This window comes from Morone saxatilis, unplaced genomic scaffold, assembly GCF_004916995.1.
Source record: "Morone saxatilis isolate NCDOM2014 unplaced genomic scaffold, NCSU_SB_2.0 Contig14, whole genome shotgun sequence".
Taxonomy (NCBI): Eukaryota; Metazoa; Chordata; class Actinopteri; family Moronidae; genus Morone; species Morone saxatilis.
The window spans coordinates 11,925,280-11,941,787 of record NW_023339696.1 but is presented as its reverse complement, the minus strand read 5'-3'; the positions used below and the strand labels follow the sequence as shown (position 1 = coordinate 11,941,787).

The 16,508-nt window shown below is 45.7% G+C and overlaps 1 protein-coding gene across 2 annotated transcripts in view; it reads left to right on the top strand.

Moving 5' to 3' along the window:
• Window positions 1-1,620: 1,620 nt before the first annotated feature.
• pdgfab (platelet-derived growth factor alpha polypeptide b) overlaps window positions 1,621-16,508 on the top strand; it is a 19,391-nt gene continuing 4,503 nt past the window's right edge. The window contains exons 1-4 of one of the 2 annotated variants that reach the window (XM_035654727.1): window positions 1,622-2,284; window positions 3,446-3,542; window positions 8,078-8,212; window positions 9,439-9,629. In XM_035654727.1, coding sequence (XP_035510620.1) covers window positions 2,222-2,284; window positions 3,446-3,542; window positions 8,078-8,212; window positions 9,439-9,629 — 486 coding nt within the window. In that variant the 5' untranslated portion in view covers window positions 1,622-2,221. Of the gene's footprint in view, window positions 2,285-3,445; window positions 3,543-8,077; window positions 8,213-9,438; window positions 9,630-16,508 lie in introns of both variants that reach the window. The other variant, XM_035654728.1, reaches the window with a different exon arrangement.

Below are 16,508 nucleotides of genomic sequence, written 5' to 3'. Positions count from 1 at the left end.
TATTTTGTCCATAATAATGTGGTTTAAAGCAACATTTATAAGCACAGCCATCAAATCACAAAAGACATTCAAATGAAAGGAGGAGAGAGAAAGACGGCAATGCATCATCCTCACCTGCTAGTTTTTCCTTTTGCTCGCTTCTTCACCTTACATTAAAAACAATCATTCTCTCCTACAGCGGGCCGTGCTCCCTTGTGTCCTCCTCTGACTCCCACTCTCCCACCATGATGGGAAGTCGCCTAAAAGAAACGTGATTCATGCATTTTCAGTGAGAGTGTGACGTAACCATGACGACATAGTGGCCCTGTTGAATGCCACGAACCTCGCAATGATGAACCTGCCTGTCACTGGCCTGTTTTAGTCATTTTGCCATAGCATCACATACTTTAATGCGCGCGATTACTCATGCTGTGCTAAACTGAGGAATGAATGATTAGTGCAGTGCAATAAAAATAAACAAAGAGGCTTCAATAGGAGCAACGTGTCACATAAATGGCTTTAACAGAGGGACATTTATTATAAAAATATTACATTTTACAGCACTGGTACCATCCTAAAATGAACTTCATAGACCTATTAAAATAGTTATATTAATTACTCCACCAGCTGCTGCAGTGCTTTCTCCACGCAGTGTTTCCAGCCACAAGGCCCTCAGGCTGGCCTTGTGCTATGCGATCCAGATGAATGGACAAGGTGGAGGGCAGACCACCTGGTTGGCTGACCTATGGCTCCCTGCTGATTGTCACCTCTGGCTGATAATGTGTGTGCACGCTGTCTGTGCCTCTGCTCCTGTAGGTATGTCTCGTTTATCAGGCCCTCAGGCTCTTCTCCCAGACCTCCCAGCACAGCGCCGCACAGCCTCCAGCTTCCTTGCAGCAAGTTAAGACCAGTCTGTTGTTAAACTGCTGTAAAGTAGTTGCTTCCGGTGTCCCAAAAATCATGTCCACACACGGGTGTTAAATGGTTAAGACAGCATTGGGTCATTGTCATCACCCTCATCGTTTTGCCTTCTTTAAGGTTAAATTTAGATTTTTCACACATAAGTATTGGATGTACAGACATAATACACGAATGGGTTCTTAAACTCAAATAAACAAAGAGAGCTTGTACTATCACATCATCATGAGGCATCATGAGTCACCACTATCATCACTACCATGATCATCGTTTTACATTTTTTTTGTCTACTAAATCTATCTACCAAATTAGATTACATCCAGAAAATCATAAACCATCACTGATTCAATATACATTTCATTACTGACTTCCTCTTTCCTTCATTTTTTATTCAATCCCTAAAAGTTAACAATGAGGACTCATCTTCATCAGCATCCTCATCCTTTTTGTCTGACTTATAGTTAATGGTCAGTTTTTGCGTCCTTTCCAATCAGTGCTAATCAATATCAATTACAGCCTGAATCTCTGAATGGGCTCTCTGCTGAGGAGCGCGCGCGCACACACACACACGGGTTGAGGGGGGGATGGGGACATGCTCTTGAGTCTTAAGTCATCCAACCAACCAACCAGCTCCCCTCGCTGAATAGATGCACGATCACCGAAACGCGAGGGGAGGCGCAACGGGCACGGAGCTACTGGCTCTCTATATCCAGCTGCTCAGAGGCGCTCTGACTCCATTCACTTCAGAGTCCTACACAGCCAAGGACCTGTGCAGACTGCTGCAAGACAGGCTCTGGATAGCACAGCACGGACAGCTTTCTCCCTTGTGATTTCCCCGGAGGATCTGCTCGTTTGGATTATATTCTTTTAGGACTATTAAATACTATCATAGAAAAATAGCCGTGCGTCTTAATCCTGTCTCATTCGAGCAGCTGCGTTTCTTGATTTACATATCAGTAAAGTGGGCTGAAGTTTGAAGCCTATTTGTTTAAGAGGGTGAAGGACAAGTGCAATGCGCGTCAGACTTGTCTCTTGGGATTGTTCCACTTGCGCCTGAGGAGCTATGCCGAACTGCCGCACAGAGCTTGTTCAAGAGGACGTAGTCCAATGTGAATAACGAGAGTCAACTTCCAGCCTCTTCAGCTTTTCACAGTCACAAGCAAGTGCAGCACGGAGTCTGACAGAGCCCGCTGAGCAGCTCTGACACCCCCTGTTTCTCTCCCCGAGGGGATGGTTGTGGATCCTGTGGGGCCAGGAGCGATTCCGCGGCTCCTACAGAATAGCATCTGTTTCTTTTTCTTGGTTAAATCTAAATTAAAGGGAGATGAGAGCCGCACTTTGTTACTTCCTGCTGTGGACGACGTACCTGCTGCTGGCCACCTCTGAGGTAAAGTTACCAGGACTTCGCACAGCCAGAGAGGGACCCGTGGGGCAGGATAGCCTGTGTCCCTCTGGTTCCCTGTCACACACAGTGGTGCATGGTTTTATTCCTGTGAGGGTGCAAAGTTCCCACAGAGCGCACATTTCTCCAACATCTACACACCACAACTTGATGCCCAGAGAAAGAAAACTACAGAGCAACAAGCTCTAAGTTTTGATTTACATTTAAAGCCTGTAATTAGGCTAGAAGATAAGATTATGAGCATGGAGCCGACATAATTTGAAGCAATTCTTCCTTTGAATGAACCTATACCAATCCCTTTACAAAAAAAAAAATAAAATAAAAGGGTAGTTTAGAGTTTAGACTAAGAAGCTATTTTAAGAACAGTATGTGAATTCATTTTTCGAGAATGAACAAACTGCATATCAGCTCCAGTTACCATGAGGGGCCAGTGACTGCGCGCTTTTCAGAACCAACATCGGGTCTGCACTTGGACTCATATCGCAGTTATTTTTGGCTTTTGTGTCAAATCTGTTAGTAGCCCGAGCCAAGTCGGCAAACGTTTCGGTTGGGCTAATCGCTTTCATGGGAACCGCTCCGGGCGATATAAATAGCCACTGTTCCTGTAAGGCTGCGCGTTTCGCTCAGCTTGAGGCGCTTGCGAGACCGCAACAAGTGCAAAAGTGTGGAGAGCTGCCGTTCACAGGGACACACAGACCGTCTCCCGACTGGTGGTGGGGTTCCCTTTAGAGAACAGATCGCCCAATCCACAGAGGAACAAGATTAGTAAAAAAGCAATATTTAAAGTCGTCTGGGGGCTCATTTGGGAGCTATTTTAATCAGCTACCAATTAATACTCAAAACAACAGTTATATTAACGCAAGTTCATTTTTTATGATAGGTTTCCCCTCAAACATTCCCCTGCTTATTCATCAGGCAATGGAAAACACTTTTTTAAAAATAGCTATTTTACAGGGAGAATTAAGAATTAATTGGGTGCGGAAAACGGATCATTTGATAAATTATTCTCCAGACATGCAACTTTGCTCCCCTCTGCAAACTTTAATTGCGTAATTTCAGAAAGTTTTGCCACTGACCCGACTCATTTCTAACCTTCATCTCTTGTTTGATTTCTTTGCCCCCCCTTCCCATCCCCTCCCCCTAAAGGAAGTGGAGTTTCCCCAGGAGCTGATAGACAGACTGTCCCACAGTGAAATCCACAGCATCAGCGACCTCCAGCGGCTACTGGACATTGACTCCGTAGGTAAATTCTGCCTCTTGATACTTTTATCAACACACCTGAGTTACATATTGAATCCCCAGATGCTGCTCACATGTGAGACTGCTGTTGGTGCCGTAACAACATGCGGTAACGTGTGATACTAAAAACAGCTGCACCATGATTATATAAGCAGTACATTTATTAGCTGTTAAATAATGCTCCGTTGTGGAATCACCTTTAAAGATAGCCAGAATATTATCTGGTGTGGGGATTTTCCATTTATATTTGCCTAAGTGAGACAACAGGTGATGGCTTAAAAGTTAAGCCGAATAACTATTACATAAATTCATTCAAAGGCCATTTCTAAAATAATCATGACCCTTGTTAAGAGTGCAATATGTTAAGTACCTTTGCTAAATGGATATGTGAATTTTGTGTAATAATTAACAACGGAAAACCACTGATAATATGCTGTCATCATTTGTGGATACACTAACAGCTGACATAGGCAGAAGCTGATTAAATAAGATGTATAGGCTTTGCCAATCGTGCAGGTTTAGTGGATTTAGTGATCAAACAGGAATACCTGTTGTTTTGACTCATATCATAAATTATACTCTGCTGGGAATCAGTGAAAGTATGACTCCTGAAATCAAGCTGACTGTCAATGACTACAGCACTGTGCAGGAAATTGCTGAGGGATCTGTGCACCCAGGGGAGCTGCCAAGTGCCAGCCCTGGTGTGCGTGATAACGTGGTAACCATGATAGGTGCGTTTACTGTACACATGTGACAAAGATGGACTTTCACTGGCAGGCATTTATTTGTGCATATTCTTTCAGCTGCTGTAATAAACTCGCTTTATAGCAACCAGACTGCCACATATGTTGCCCTGTAAACAGAGACAGAGGCTCGCAGGTCAGGCGGGTTTCTTCAGCTTCAGGTTCTTGGAGGTGTTGCTTCTTCTGTGGTGGGAGACCGGTCTCTCTCAGACTGTCTCAGATTAAGTTACAGGGGTGCTCTGGAAGAAGCTGTTTGCCTTCACACGAGCCTCTATTTACACAGGCTCTGGCCATATATCAAATTCAGGGCTCTCCCCTAAAGATTGTTGATGGAAATAGGTAATTACTAAATGATGTAAGCTACCTCATTGGTCATACCTCATTAGTAACCTCAAAACTTATATTCAGCAAAGCAACATTAGGACTGGTCTTTCAGTCAAGTCTCAAGTATTCGTCTGTATAACCACACAATTGCTTTTCTGATGGACGTATCAATTAGGACTAATAGCTACATATCATTAGTGTGTTTAATTTATCAATTCACAATCAAACCAACCTTCACTCCACAGTACAGTGATCACCCCACTTTACACTGAGCCCAGAATAGATCCCCGGAGTGCCTCTAGCATGAGAAGAGGTGTTTATAATTGAATTAACATGTCTTTCTTCAAACAGAGGAATGTTTTGCAGGGTAACAGTAGTAGGCTGATTATTATTACGAGAACATAAATCTGTCTGAGGGCCAACTTGGCGGCCCAGGCCAGCCCATTAAAAGACCTTTGACGCCAGCCAGAGGGGTATTTTCAGAGCTTTTGTTGTGGGCGGCCAGGACACTAAAGCTACCAGTATAGGCTGAACTGTACATGGCATAGCATGTCAACCAGGGAAGGAGAAAGGGAAGGCTAATAGGAGGTGTTTGTTCAAACCTTTACACAATGGCACCTGCAAGACCTAACAAGGACTGACGTGGTGTATTGAAGGGCACATCTAGGAAACCCTTGATTATTTTGTTTTAGCATTTATTGATCTAGACAAAGATTATTTTGGTGCTTGTGTGAGGACGTATGTGTCAGGATCACTGGGGAGGCCTGCAGGGCTTATCTCTAGCTGTGTGTTTCATTTAGTGCTGCTTTGCTCAGTGCAGGCTTGTTTGTCTGTGTGAACATGTCCTGCGAGGATGGTGTCTTCAGCTCTGATTGACAGATGAGATGACCCCGCTGAAGTCTGCAGATGGCTGTCTGGCCCCTGAGGTGCTCCTCTCCTCGCTTTTCCCCTTCTCTATCCCTGTCTCCCTCCTTAGGCGGCCCCCTCTGTCTGCCTGCTCTTATCTCCCTCAGTGAAGGACTTTGACAGAAAAAGGAACCTGACTCTTGGCATGGGGCAGAGGTGGAGGAGGGAGCAGGAGAACTCTGGAGGTTGTATCCGTGCTGCACTTCACTCAGAAAGGCCGCAAGTTGTTGTGCAATGTGCTTTGTTTCTGACAAGCTGGCAGCGTGTTTACCTCCAGCTGGCAGCACTTCCTATGAACCTGCAGGGCCTCAATAACACAGTTATTCCTACCTGCTTTCACACCCACAGGGAGCACCTTTTGACCATATGACCTCAGCTCCTAATGGAGAGTCAGAGAGAGAGAATTATGGAGGCGCTTATTACAACAAGTCAACAACATGTTGGCTATTTGTACAAGTAGAGGGAGAAAGAAAGAGAGGAGGAGGAGTAAAGGGAGGGAGCCGAGGCCGTCAGCTAATGGGGGGAGTAATTTGCGAGTCATGAAAGCCTGATTCATGGCAAGAGACTGTCTCCTGTCCTCTTTTTGCTTGTCTCAGTTTGACGACGCTCCGGACGTGTTATTTCTTCTGAGTCACCTGGAACCAACAGAGGAGCGGAACCCTCACTCTAGTTTTCCGCAGGCTCCACCTTTCTCTTGAACACCCTTTCTTTATCCTTCCTATCTTTATTTCTCTCATCTTACCTATTTTTTCCACTGCATCTACCTACCCGATCACTCTGATTGCCCCATTTCCCTATTTTCCTTCTTCCTCCTTTCAGTGTAAAGAAAAAACCCAACAGAAAGGTCCTTTTATTGTGCTGAAAAGAGGTCTCTGCAGTCTATAAAGGACTTCTTTATGTCCTCTCTCCCTTTCTCCTGTCAGCTTTGACACAAGCTGTCTCCGGGTGGCCACTGATGTGACGCCCTCCCTCTCTCCCGTCATCCTCTGACAGGGGGAGATGAAGGGAGGGATAGGTATGGTAGAGTGAGAGGAGGCACAGTGGGAGTGCTGTCAGTGACCCGCAGTGTTAAAAGGTTGTTAGGTAGGAAAATCAAATCAGCCAGCTGTCACAGTCTACCGGACAGTGCAGACAGTCTAGGTGTGTGTTTCCATCTATATGTCAGGCACTGGAGAGTGTGTGCGTCTCTGTATGTGGGTATACCGGCCTGGTAGACTGATCGCTCAGCCCTTTGCTTAACTTCAAGCCCCAGCTGCCGTCAACACTTCCGTTCGGTGGACCTTTGGTTCTGGGTCACTTGCTGTCTGACTGACTGCATGACAGGCTAGAAGGAAATTCCCTCAACTCTCACTGAAGGGCAGACCTGCAAAAAAGAAGGCATCCAAAAGCAAATAAACAACCACTCCCAGAAGTGGACCATGTATAGGTAGAGGAAATCCCTTCAGATGACTCTGGTCAGAGCACAAAGGAGCTGGAAGAGTGGAATGTGTTTGCCTGTGGCTAAGCTTTGTTGTGCTGGTGTACATTGGGTTTTAACATGTTATGGAGGATAATGAGAGGAGTTTGTGTAGTTGCGAGTCATATGTTTATGTTAAGTGTACAGGTGTAGGATTGTATTAGCCAGGTGGGTGGGTATGCTGTACGTACAGACAGGCAGACCCACCCACTAAGCAAACACTCTTAGACTCTGCTCTTTGGGAAAGGGCAGTATCCTGCGAACAAGCTTTATCGTTTTATTGCTGCCCTGGCACTCTTCTGTAATCCACCTCATATTCTGGGTGGGGACCAAAACAAGCAAGCTTTATCAGATGACCATGACTGTGAATAAGCTGAGCTGGCTATATTAGACTGGAGTTGGGGAGCTTTAAGAAGCTACCACATGTACTTTTCCAAGCCACCGAATGATTGAAAAAGCAAACATTTTCAGGTAAATGAGAGACACAAAACCACTAATTAGGTGCAGGGATAATGGCAGCTGAGTACCACCTGTCAAATGACCACTTTAGTCCCTTGTGTGTCTGTAAAAGCTAGTTGTTTTTGAAGGAGCATGCTGACTCACCTGCGTCTAGATACTTTATTCCTGCTGGGAAAGTTCAGCCAAATGAGCGAGTGAGGCTGACACACAAAGCTTACAATTACACAGAAGTCTGTGTAAAACTGCCTCTCCTGCCTGTACTGGTGTACCCTGGACTGTTTACCTCAATTTGTGTCATCATCAGCGATCGCCCCTTACCCACCCGCCTGCCTGCCAGCCAGCACGTTAGAGGGAACCCTAAGCCCTTCGGGGAATCGAAGCATGTGTACAGCATACAGCGCAAGAACGAGTAGTTACCATCTCATTATGGTCGTGTGACTAACCAAGACATTGTTTGTTGTGGAAGGGGTATATAAAACATCAATAGTGGATCACATGCAGCCTTCTGGTGAGGCCACCCACCACAGTCATTCAATGCTGTCAAAGTTGCAGCGGCGGTTAACAGACTCATAGTTGGTTTATTGGTTGAATAAGCTTTTGTGTTTTTTTCTGTGTGACATTATTAATATGGCTGGCTTCTGTTTTGACGAGGTACGGGAAACGATGTTATTGAGGAGCCCAAGCACCACAAGCACCACAACCACCATAAGAACTACTCCCGTCATCCTGGTTACTACAATGACCTGAAGAGCTCCCAGCTCCACAGCCGACGCAAGAGGAGCATCGGTAAGCCTGAATGAATACTATATGCTTCACACTGCCCCTCAGTTGCATCATGATTACATTTGGCAGTATATACATCACAACTTGGCACAACGTATTACAGTGTCATAATGCCCTAAATAAACTTCTATCTTAAACACGAGTTCCCAGGAGATGAAACCGATCACTTTACACTAATTTCAAACAAAGCTAATAGTTAGTGGCTTTTATAATGCCTTTTTGTGGATAAAAGGAACCCTAATGAAGACATCTACCCAGTATTTACGGCAATCAAGGAATCACGAGAAAGGAGACTGGTGTGTGAGGTTGACGAGGACGTCTGACATGAAGCGTTTTAATTGGCCAGAGGCTTGCAGATCTAAGACACACGCGTCAGGAGAGAAATATATCCTTGAGCGTGGAAATTCCAGGCATTCAGGGCTCAAGTTGCAGCTCGCCTGGGCTCTCAGTCAGATTTCTTCATAAAACGCCACGCGGTACGATATCTGATCAAGGCATGGAGAATACCATGTAGTTTGTGATGTGTGTGTTAAGACTGGCTGTGTGTTCTTCACATCTTTCCCAGCAGTGCAGCACTTAAAGCAACGCAGGATAAAATGGCTGGTCGTATTTCATGTATGTGCGCCGTATCATAAGTGTATGATACAGTATACCATTTTGGCAGCTGTCCACAAAAGCCTTCACGTTCTGTACATGATGCACATATCATCTTTATGACATAATGGCATCTTACTGTACACTCAGTGACACAGTGCCTGTCAGAGCATTAAATCTGAAATGAATGCTTACTGCCTTCCTCTTTTCACTCTGGCCAACAGGGTCAAAGGCCATTATTAGATTTTCCACCGGCGGACATAAAGGTTTTCTGGCCTAGTCACGCTGCATTAACCCCAGTGAGGGCTCTGAACAAAGAAGCAGTCTCTTTCTGTCTCACCGACTTGATCCCAAAGCTCCTTAGCTGATATGAGATCAGCTTTTTGGATAGCTTGTCTTCTTAACAGCCTTAAAGAAGGTTGGGTGTGATCTGAGGTAAGGCGAACAGCTCCCACATCAAGTGAGTCATCAAATAATGAGCAAAGAAGGAATGCGTGAAGCAGCTGGGAATGAAAAACGGACGGATTACAACAATACACCAGCACGCGCTCGCATTCGGAAAATGTGTCACTGAACGCTCATGCAAAGACCGAATGCATTAACTCGACTCCTCCCTCTCCCTGTCTTTCTTGCAGTAGAGGAGGCGGTCCCGGCGGTGTGTAAGACGCGGACGGTGATCTACGAGATCCCCAGGAGCCAGGTGGATCCCACGTCTGCCAATTTCCTGATATGGCCGCCCTGTGTGGAGGTGAAGCGCTGCACGGGCTGCTGCAACACAAGCAACATGCGCTGTCACCCTTCCCGCAAGCACCACCGCACCGTTAAGGTAAGAAACATGCACTCCTGCAGTAAAGATAGTCTGCAAGCTTGTCGACTTGTTAAAAAGCATGCATAAAGAACAACCACTCCAAATCATCACTGCATTACAAGGTTAGACACAAAGTACTTACATCATAGTCATCTTATTTATTCCACAAACACACCCAGTTCCTCACACAAATCTCCACCGTTTTCCCTCTCACCAGGTAAGTAAATCATAGTTATAAATCACTCCTTTCCTACTTTGCGCCCTCTTTCCTCTACAGCTCCTCTTCATTTCAATCTAACTCTCTCCTCTGAGCCTCCTTGGCCAGTACCCAGATCGTGGCCACCTTAACTCCACTGTCCCCTCCCCTCTCTCCTTCCATAACACCCGATCGCCACCCTCTCTCCTCATCACTCTATTCCATGTTTGGCAAGAGGCCAGGGCGGCTGTGCCAGGACAGCGGGAGGGAGGAAGAGAAGGAGAGAGAGGGCAGGGAGGGGAGGGTTGTTGGCATCTTCAGCCAGGACATCTGTTTAAGGGTCGTCCGGAGAGAGATGCTCCTGCCAGATATAAGACAGACAGGGAGAGAGAGAGGGAGAAAGAGTCTCTTGTACCTTGAGAATGTCTGAGTGTCACTGGCTACTGCACAGCTATTCCTCCGCTCTCTGTTTGTTTGGCCCTTTGTCTTTTCTGGAAGCAGGGAGTCTGGAGGAGACGAGGTGACAAAGAGAAAGAGAGAGGGATTGAAGGGGGTTGCACTGTTCTCAGACGCTTGTTGGCATTGATGGCTCGAAAACACGGCCTTCTGTTAAGGATCAGAGGAGACACCGTGGCTGGAGCTGAGTCATATTCCTGCTGTATTTACACTACAGACTCTTAGCGGGTGCATGGCTCTGTTTGGAGGTATGGGAGTTATGTGCTCTGTTCTGTAAGAGTAAGAGACAAGCAGAGGATAAACAGGATAGTCTGGAACACTCTCACTGTGTTTGTGTTCCTCTTTTGAGTCTATCTCTGCACTCTGTTGTCCATTCTGTGTAATCATTGTGATCTTACCCGACTATGGACAATGGGACATCGCTTTGTCTCCTGCTCCTCATGGAGGGTTTTAAAGATGCAGCCTCAACAGATCAGCAGAGTAATAAAACAAATACCAACCCCGCCTGCTGCTGCCTCCGCACTGGCAAGATTGCCATTGTAGGGGCAGAGGGCACTGCATCCAGGGCACAGGGTTTATGGTCAGAAAAGCTGACTCATAGTGCGGTCAGGCTCTGATATACAGCACAACACTGTGTGTCTGTCTGTCTGTCTGCATGCAAGCTTGTCTGTCTCTCTGTCTGTCTCTGTCAGACAGTCGGTGTCTATCATCCTCAATGGGAGCTCTGTCTGTCTGTGATGATCACAGTGACGAGGACGGATGGAGAGAAACTGACGCCGGTGGAAAAGGCCGTTATAAGGCTCGATTCAGCTATTCCTGGAATGTCGTGATCCATACGACTTTGTCCATGTCCCCCCCATGACACTGAGGACTGAGGACGCACAGACTGGAGAGGGACCTTCAGGCGTGGTGGGCAGGGTTTCGCTGGGGGACGTTTTTCCATGCGGTTCTAGCCGCAGGCAAAGGGGGGCTGAGAGGCGTTGTATCCCTGGAAAGGTCATCCGTCAGGGCTCGCTCCGGTCAGGAGACATTCACCACATTGTGTGTGAGAAACATTGTCTCATGCCAAGTTTTTTTTTCTGTCTGTCCTCTCAGCAGTTAGTCTGAATAGGGGTTCAGTTTGTGCTTCTCCCTCCGTTTATTAGAAAGCTAAAAATGTTGCCCGTCTACCCTTGGCCTGTTTTCTTTCTGCTGGCCAAGGATGGGAAAAGAACACATTCACTGTGTTTCTTTCCATCTCATGCCACCATGCATTTGTCCAAATGCACCTTTATTTATTTATGCCCCCTCTTCTGTTTCTCTCCCTTTTTCCTTTTTCATGCTATGGACCAAAAAAAAAGAGAACGGGTCTGTGCAGGCCCTCTACTGTACAAGCCTGTCCTGTTCAGTGGCGGGGTAATAAAAAAGGCAACTTTAAATAGGATTAGCCTGAGGGAGGAGAAGGGGCAGATCTTAAATTCACTCTTTCTTTTTCTTAGTCTCACTTTTCCCTTCCGTTTCTCTTTAACTTCTTTTAAACTTTGGTCCATCCCTGTCATAGGTGTATCTTTAAAATTTTGTTTACTTTGTTGTTTTGTGTTGTCAGCATGGCTTGGCATGGGAATGGCACAGTAAGTGCCAGTGGTGTAAAGATAAGAGTCTTGCCAGGCATTTAGAGATGGTTCAGTGTTAATAGAAGAGATTGAGTGAGAGAGGCAGATATGGAAAGAGAAACAGAAAGGGAGGCAGAAAGTTGGGGAAACAGACAGAGGAGAGAGGCAAACAGAATTCTTAATGAGTTTTTATGTATTCAGACTCCTTAATCCCAGCATTCCTTTAACTCCTCCCTCACCCCCTCAACCCACCGCCTTTTGCACTTTCAATGACACCACATACACTCCCCCTATCCCAACATCTTGGCTCTCCCCTCTCTTTTCCATCGAAGTGATTCCTCCATATTTTGTCTCTTTTTCCTTTGGTGTTTCATCACAGGAGGCTGGCAGACCATTTTGACCATTTTGTCAGTATTATTTTTAGTTCTTAGAGTTGTTACACTCCAGATATGACATACGATGTCATGAAAATAAATGTTAGAATCAGTGTATCATTGACATTTTGATAACACAAGACAAATTCTCTCCAACTCCCATTGTCTCTGTTATTTCTTAATCTTTCATCTCCCCTCTCTCATACTCTCTTCTGTATTTTGCCTCTTCCTTCTCCTGTATTCCTTCTGTTCTTCCTCCTCACATGGTTCTCTCTGTCTGCTCACGGCTGCAGCTGTGTCCAGTATTTCTGATGCTTTTCTCAGTGCTTTTGGCTCCAAGGCCTGCTAGACGAACTCACTCATAAAACAACTGGTGATTTTGAACAGGCAGGACTGTAGAGACTGTAGTATACAACGTGTGTGTGTGGTAGAAAGAGAGTTTGGTAGTGATCTCGACATCCACATGCACGTTTCTTTTTTCTCTTTCAATCTTTGTGTGTATGAATGTGTGTAACTCTCTGTGTGTGGATCTAAATGCCCCCTCTGTTTGTTCTTCCTATGGGGCTGATTAAACAGCCCATGAAGGAGGCAAATAATGGAGCTGTCACTCATCCTCTCACTCATTAACTCTTAAAGCTTCTGCAGTACTTGGTCTGTACGCTCATTATATGCCCCTTTCTCATTCACAAACCCACATGAGCAGACACAAGTGACAAGTGACTACATGTGATATTTGTGATTAAATTGCTTGTGTTACTCAGGTAAGGTAATCCAGGAGGTTTTCTTGTATTTTCTGTTGCACGAATATACAGTTGACAGAAACAAGGTCCCATTCTTGTGTGAAGGGCAGCTTAGATAGAGCTTCATATTATAGAAAGTGAAAAGAAAAATAAGGAGAGGGCATAAATGAGCTGTTAATTATACCCTTGTGTCCCACAAAGTAAGTTACAAAATGGCTCAATTACAGTATTTGTGCTGTAAATAGTATTTACATTTTCTAATTTTCAAAATTAACACAGTTAACAAAAATAGAAACAAAACATGAGAACTAACCGTTTTCATTGCCATCATGAGGTGCCTTGATCAAATCAGTATGGCATAATTTGCCAACAATAAAGTTCAGTTTCTCTCATTTGGTTTGGTTTAGTAGCTGGAAACTTTTGATGGTCCTTGAAGCATATGTACAAGTGTTTTGCAGAAGTCATGGAGGGTCACCAGCTCACATCTGTGTAAACCCAAAGAGATTGTTTGTGGGTGTGTGTGTGTGTGTGAGAGAGACAGCGCTCTATGCGATGCTACGTACACTCCCCCACCACAGCGCAGGGACAGGGCCATTTGAGTGAAGCGGGAGCAAGAGGAAGACGGGCCGCAGAGTAATGAAGTGTTGATGGCTGCTGGATCAAAGTGGAGGCTGACAGAGGCCAGGCGGATATAGCCACAGCGCTGAGTGTGGGGGTCCACACATCTCCCTGCACTGGCCCTGGCCCGACCCCATCACACTCGCACAAACACACACACACACTCAATGACAGTTACCTCAGCGACAGTGGGTCACATCCGGGTGTTGGGGGGAAGCAGTAGCTGTAGCCCTGTGGTTGTGTGGGACCCTGACTTACGGGGTGTTTCATAAATAAAAGACGGTGATACAGTGAGCATGATTTATGATCGTCTGAGGGGTCCTGTGGATTACGTGGGGGTGGGGGGAGGCCGATGGGACTGAGGGGCCTCCCTGTTTGAAGTCCCTTGCAGCTGTGAATTATTTTTCCCTTTGATTCACTCAGCTCTCCTACTAGATGAAGAAGGGTGAGGGAGTTTAAGTGTGTGTATAAATGTGTGTGTGTGGTGTGCACTGTGGGGGTTGCGGGGCGGGTCAGAGACCATGGGAGCGTCCCAACCAAGCCAGAAGCCGGAGAGTTTGGCTACTGCCACACCGGCTGGAATGCATCAGTGTGAGCAGGAAAAGTAGCAGCCGTATTTTAATCATATTTTACTTCATTTCTGTATTTTCCTTCACTCCTCCTCTGCTGTCCTCCCTTTCGCTCTTCCCCTCTGACTTCATCCTCACCCTCCACCTCTCTTCTCCGCTCAGCCCCCCTCAGTCTTGGAGTCTGATTGTCTGTTATGTGAAATACTTGTTCACTCCCTCCTCACTCTTTCTGTCTGTCTCCTGCAAGAGAGCCATCTCCCACTCTTTAATTTTACCTCTCTGTCAGTCTCTGCCATTTACTTTACACTTACTTTTTTGGCTCTCTCTCATTAAAATCTTATTTACTTTTCCCTCTTTTAAGTGCTTCGTACTGTATTCCACATCTGCAATTCTGTGTTCTGGAAATACACGGGAAGGAGAGAAGAAATAAATGGAAACATTACACATCCATAGATTCTTTGATATTTGATATTGCATGATAGTTCTGCAGGGGAAGGGACGCTATGTGGTCATGGGCAGACAGTTATTCACATCTGGAGATACATTAATATGTGTGTGTGTGTGTGTGACAGAGAAAGAGGTGGGGAGAGATTGGTGTGTCATGAAGTGCTTTTTTGGCATTGCAGACCTATGAGCAATGCTGTTCTTGCTTCCTCTCTTCTCCACACACCGCCTGCGATAACCTGTTTCACCCGATGCCCCCAGTGTGTGTGTGTGTGTGTGTGTGGGTGTGTGTAGTAAGGGGGTTGAAGTAGAGGGCAGCAGCAGGTTATCTCTTTGCGTCTTCTGTGGTTTCCTATCCCTTTAGCAGATCATCTCGCCTTTCTCCTGGGTGTCATTGTTTCTTTCTTTGATTTCATAAAAACAATCAGACAGACAGATGGAAATACACAACACCTCTTTACGTTCCCCCTCCCCAGTACCTCTCCTCAGCTTGCCCACGGTTGTAGCATCTCAAAAAGAGCTCTTTTTTTTTCCAGGACACAAGCCCCGAGTGTCTCCCTTGCCTAATTTCCCTCCTGATAAATGAAATGCCACTACACTCGGCCTCTTTACACCCCCCCATTTTCCAAACACACATGTACATTCTTGTGTATTTTGCTCAATTCTGTTACTGTTCCAGTTCATCATAGCCCGCGGTGCACATCCACATCCCTGTTGTGTTTTCCTTGGATGGCTGGAGTAAAACTTTCCCCTCCATCATGCTCTCATCAGGGCTTCGTGCTTAGGGAATTACCAATTAGCCCGACCGGGACAATTGGCTTCACCCAGAGCCCCCTGCCTCACCCCAACCCTCTGGATCGGATATCATTCCACAGCCGCTCGGGGGACTCTTTCTCAGGGCCCCGGCTTTCTAGGGAGTTTAGAACAGTTTGATTTATGCAAAGAGACTGTGGGGGCCCCTCGTCGTAGCATGGGGGTCTCTTTCTGATGTATGTTTTATGTGGGAAGTCATTGACTCTGCGCTGGATCGGAAGCTGGTGTTCTTTGTACAGAAGTGAAGAAGTGGCTAAAAATTACATGTGGATGTAAAGAGGAAAATTGTAGGAGTGAAGACCGCCATTCCTGTCTCGTGAACACGTTCCCATAACACAAGAAACAGGAAACAAGATAGAAGGAGAGTGTTGACAAAGTGGGCAGAGCAGAGGCGGATTGAAAAGAATTATAGCACAGTTATACACATTCACATTCAAATATGAAAGTGTGTATGTTTCTGTGTGTAATAACTCCTGCAGGGAGTGTTTTTTTAACCCTGCTGTGTGAGGGGCAAGGAGACAAGCCAACCACTGGGCCTCTCATCAAGGAGGCCCATCACTTTATTCTTCTGTCAATAGCTGTTTGTTTGGCCAAAAGAGTTTGGATTTGTGTGTGTCATTAGGATCAGCCTCAGTAGTAAGTGTCTCTTTTGGCTTCCTTCTGTCTTCTTCTGAACCCCCCTCTGTTCGGATATTCCCGTAACCAATAGCAGCAGAGCCATCCGCAGAGACAGCTGCATCTTTCATCTCTTTTTCTTTCGTTCTTTCTCTCTCTTCCCCTCCTTTTAAGTTAGATAATTTGATTAAATATTAGCAGTGTTAGCATGTTCTCTGGGAAATTCTGTGATACTGTCTGCACCTTTGGTAGATAACAATAAACCTTTGATAACTTCTCTATCTATCCTGTCAGTGTTAGTGTAATAAATTGCCCCGGTAGGTAACCCAGAAACTAAATGTTAATAGGTAACACATGAATGTCATCTTAGGCTAGTCATGATCATGGTCAGTTCCTCCTCCCCCTTCCTTAAATAACCCCCTCTGTTTGCGCACGCACACACACACACACACACACACACACAGACACGCACACGCACAC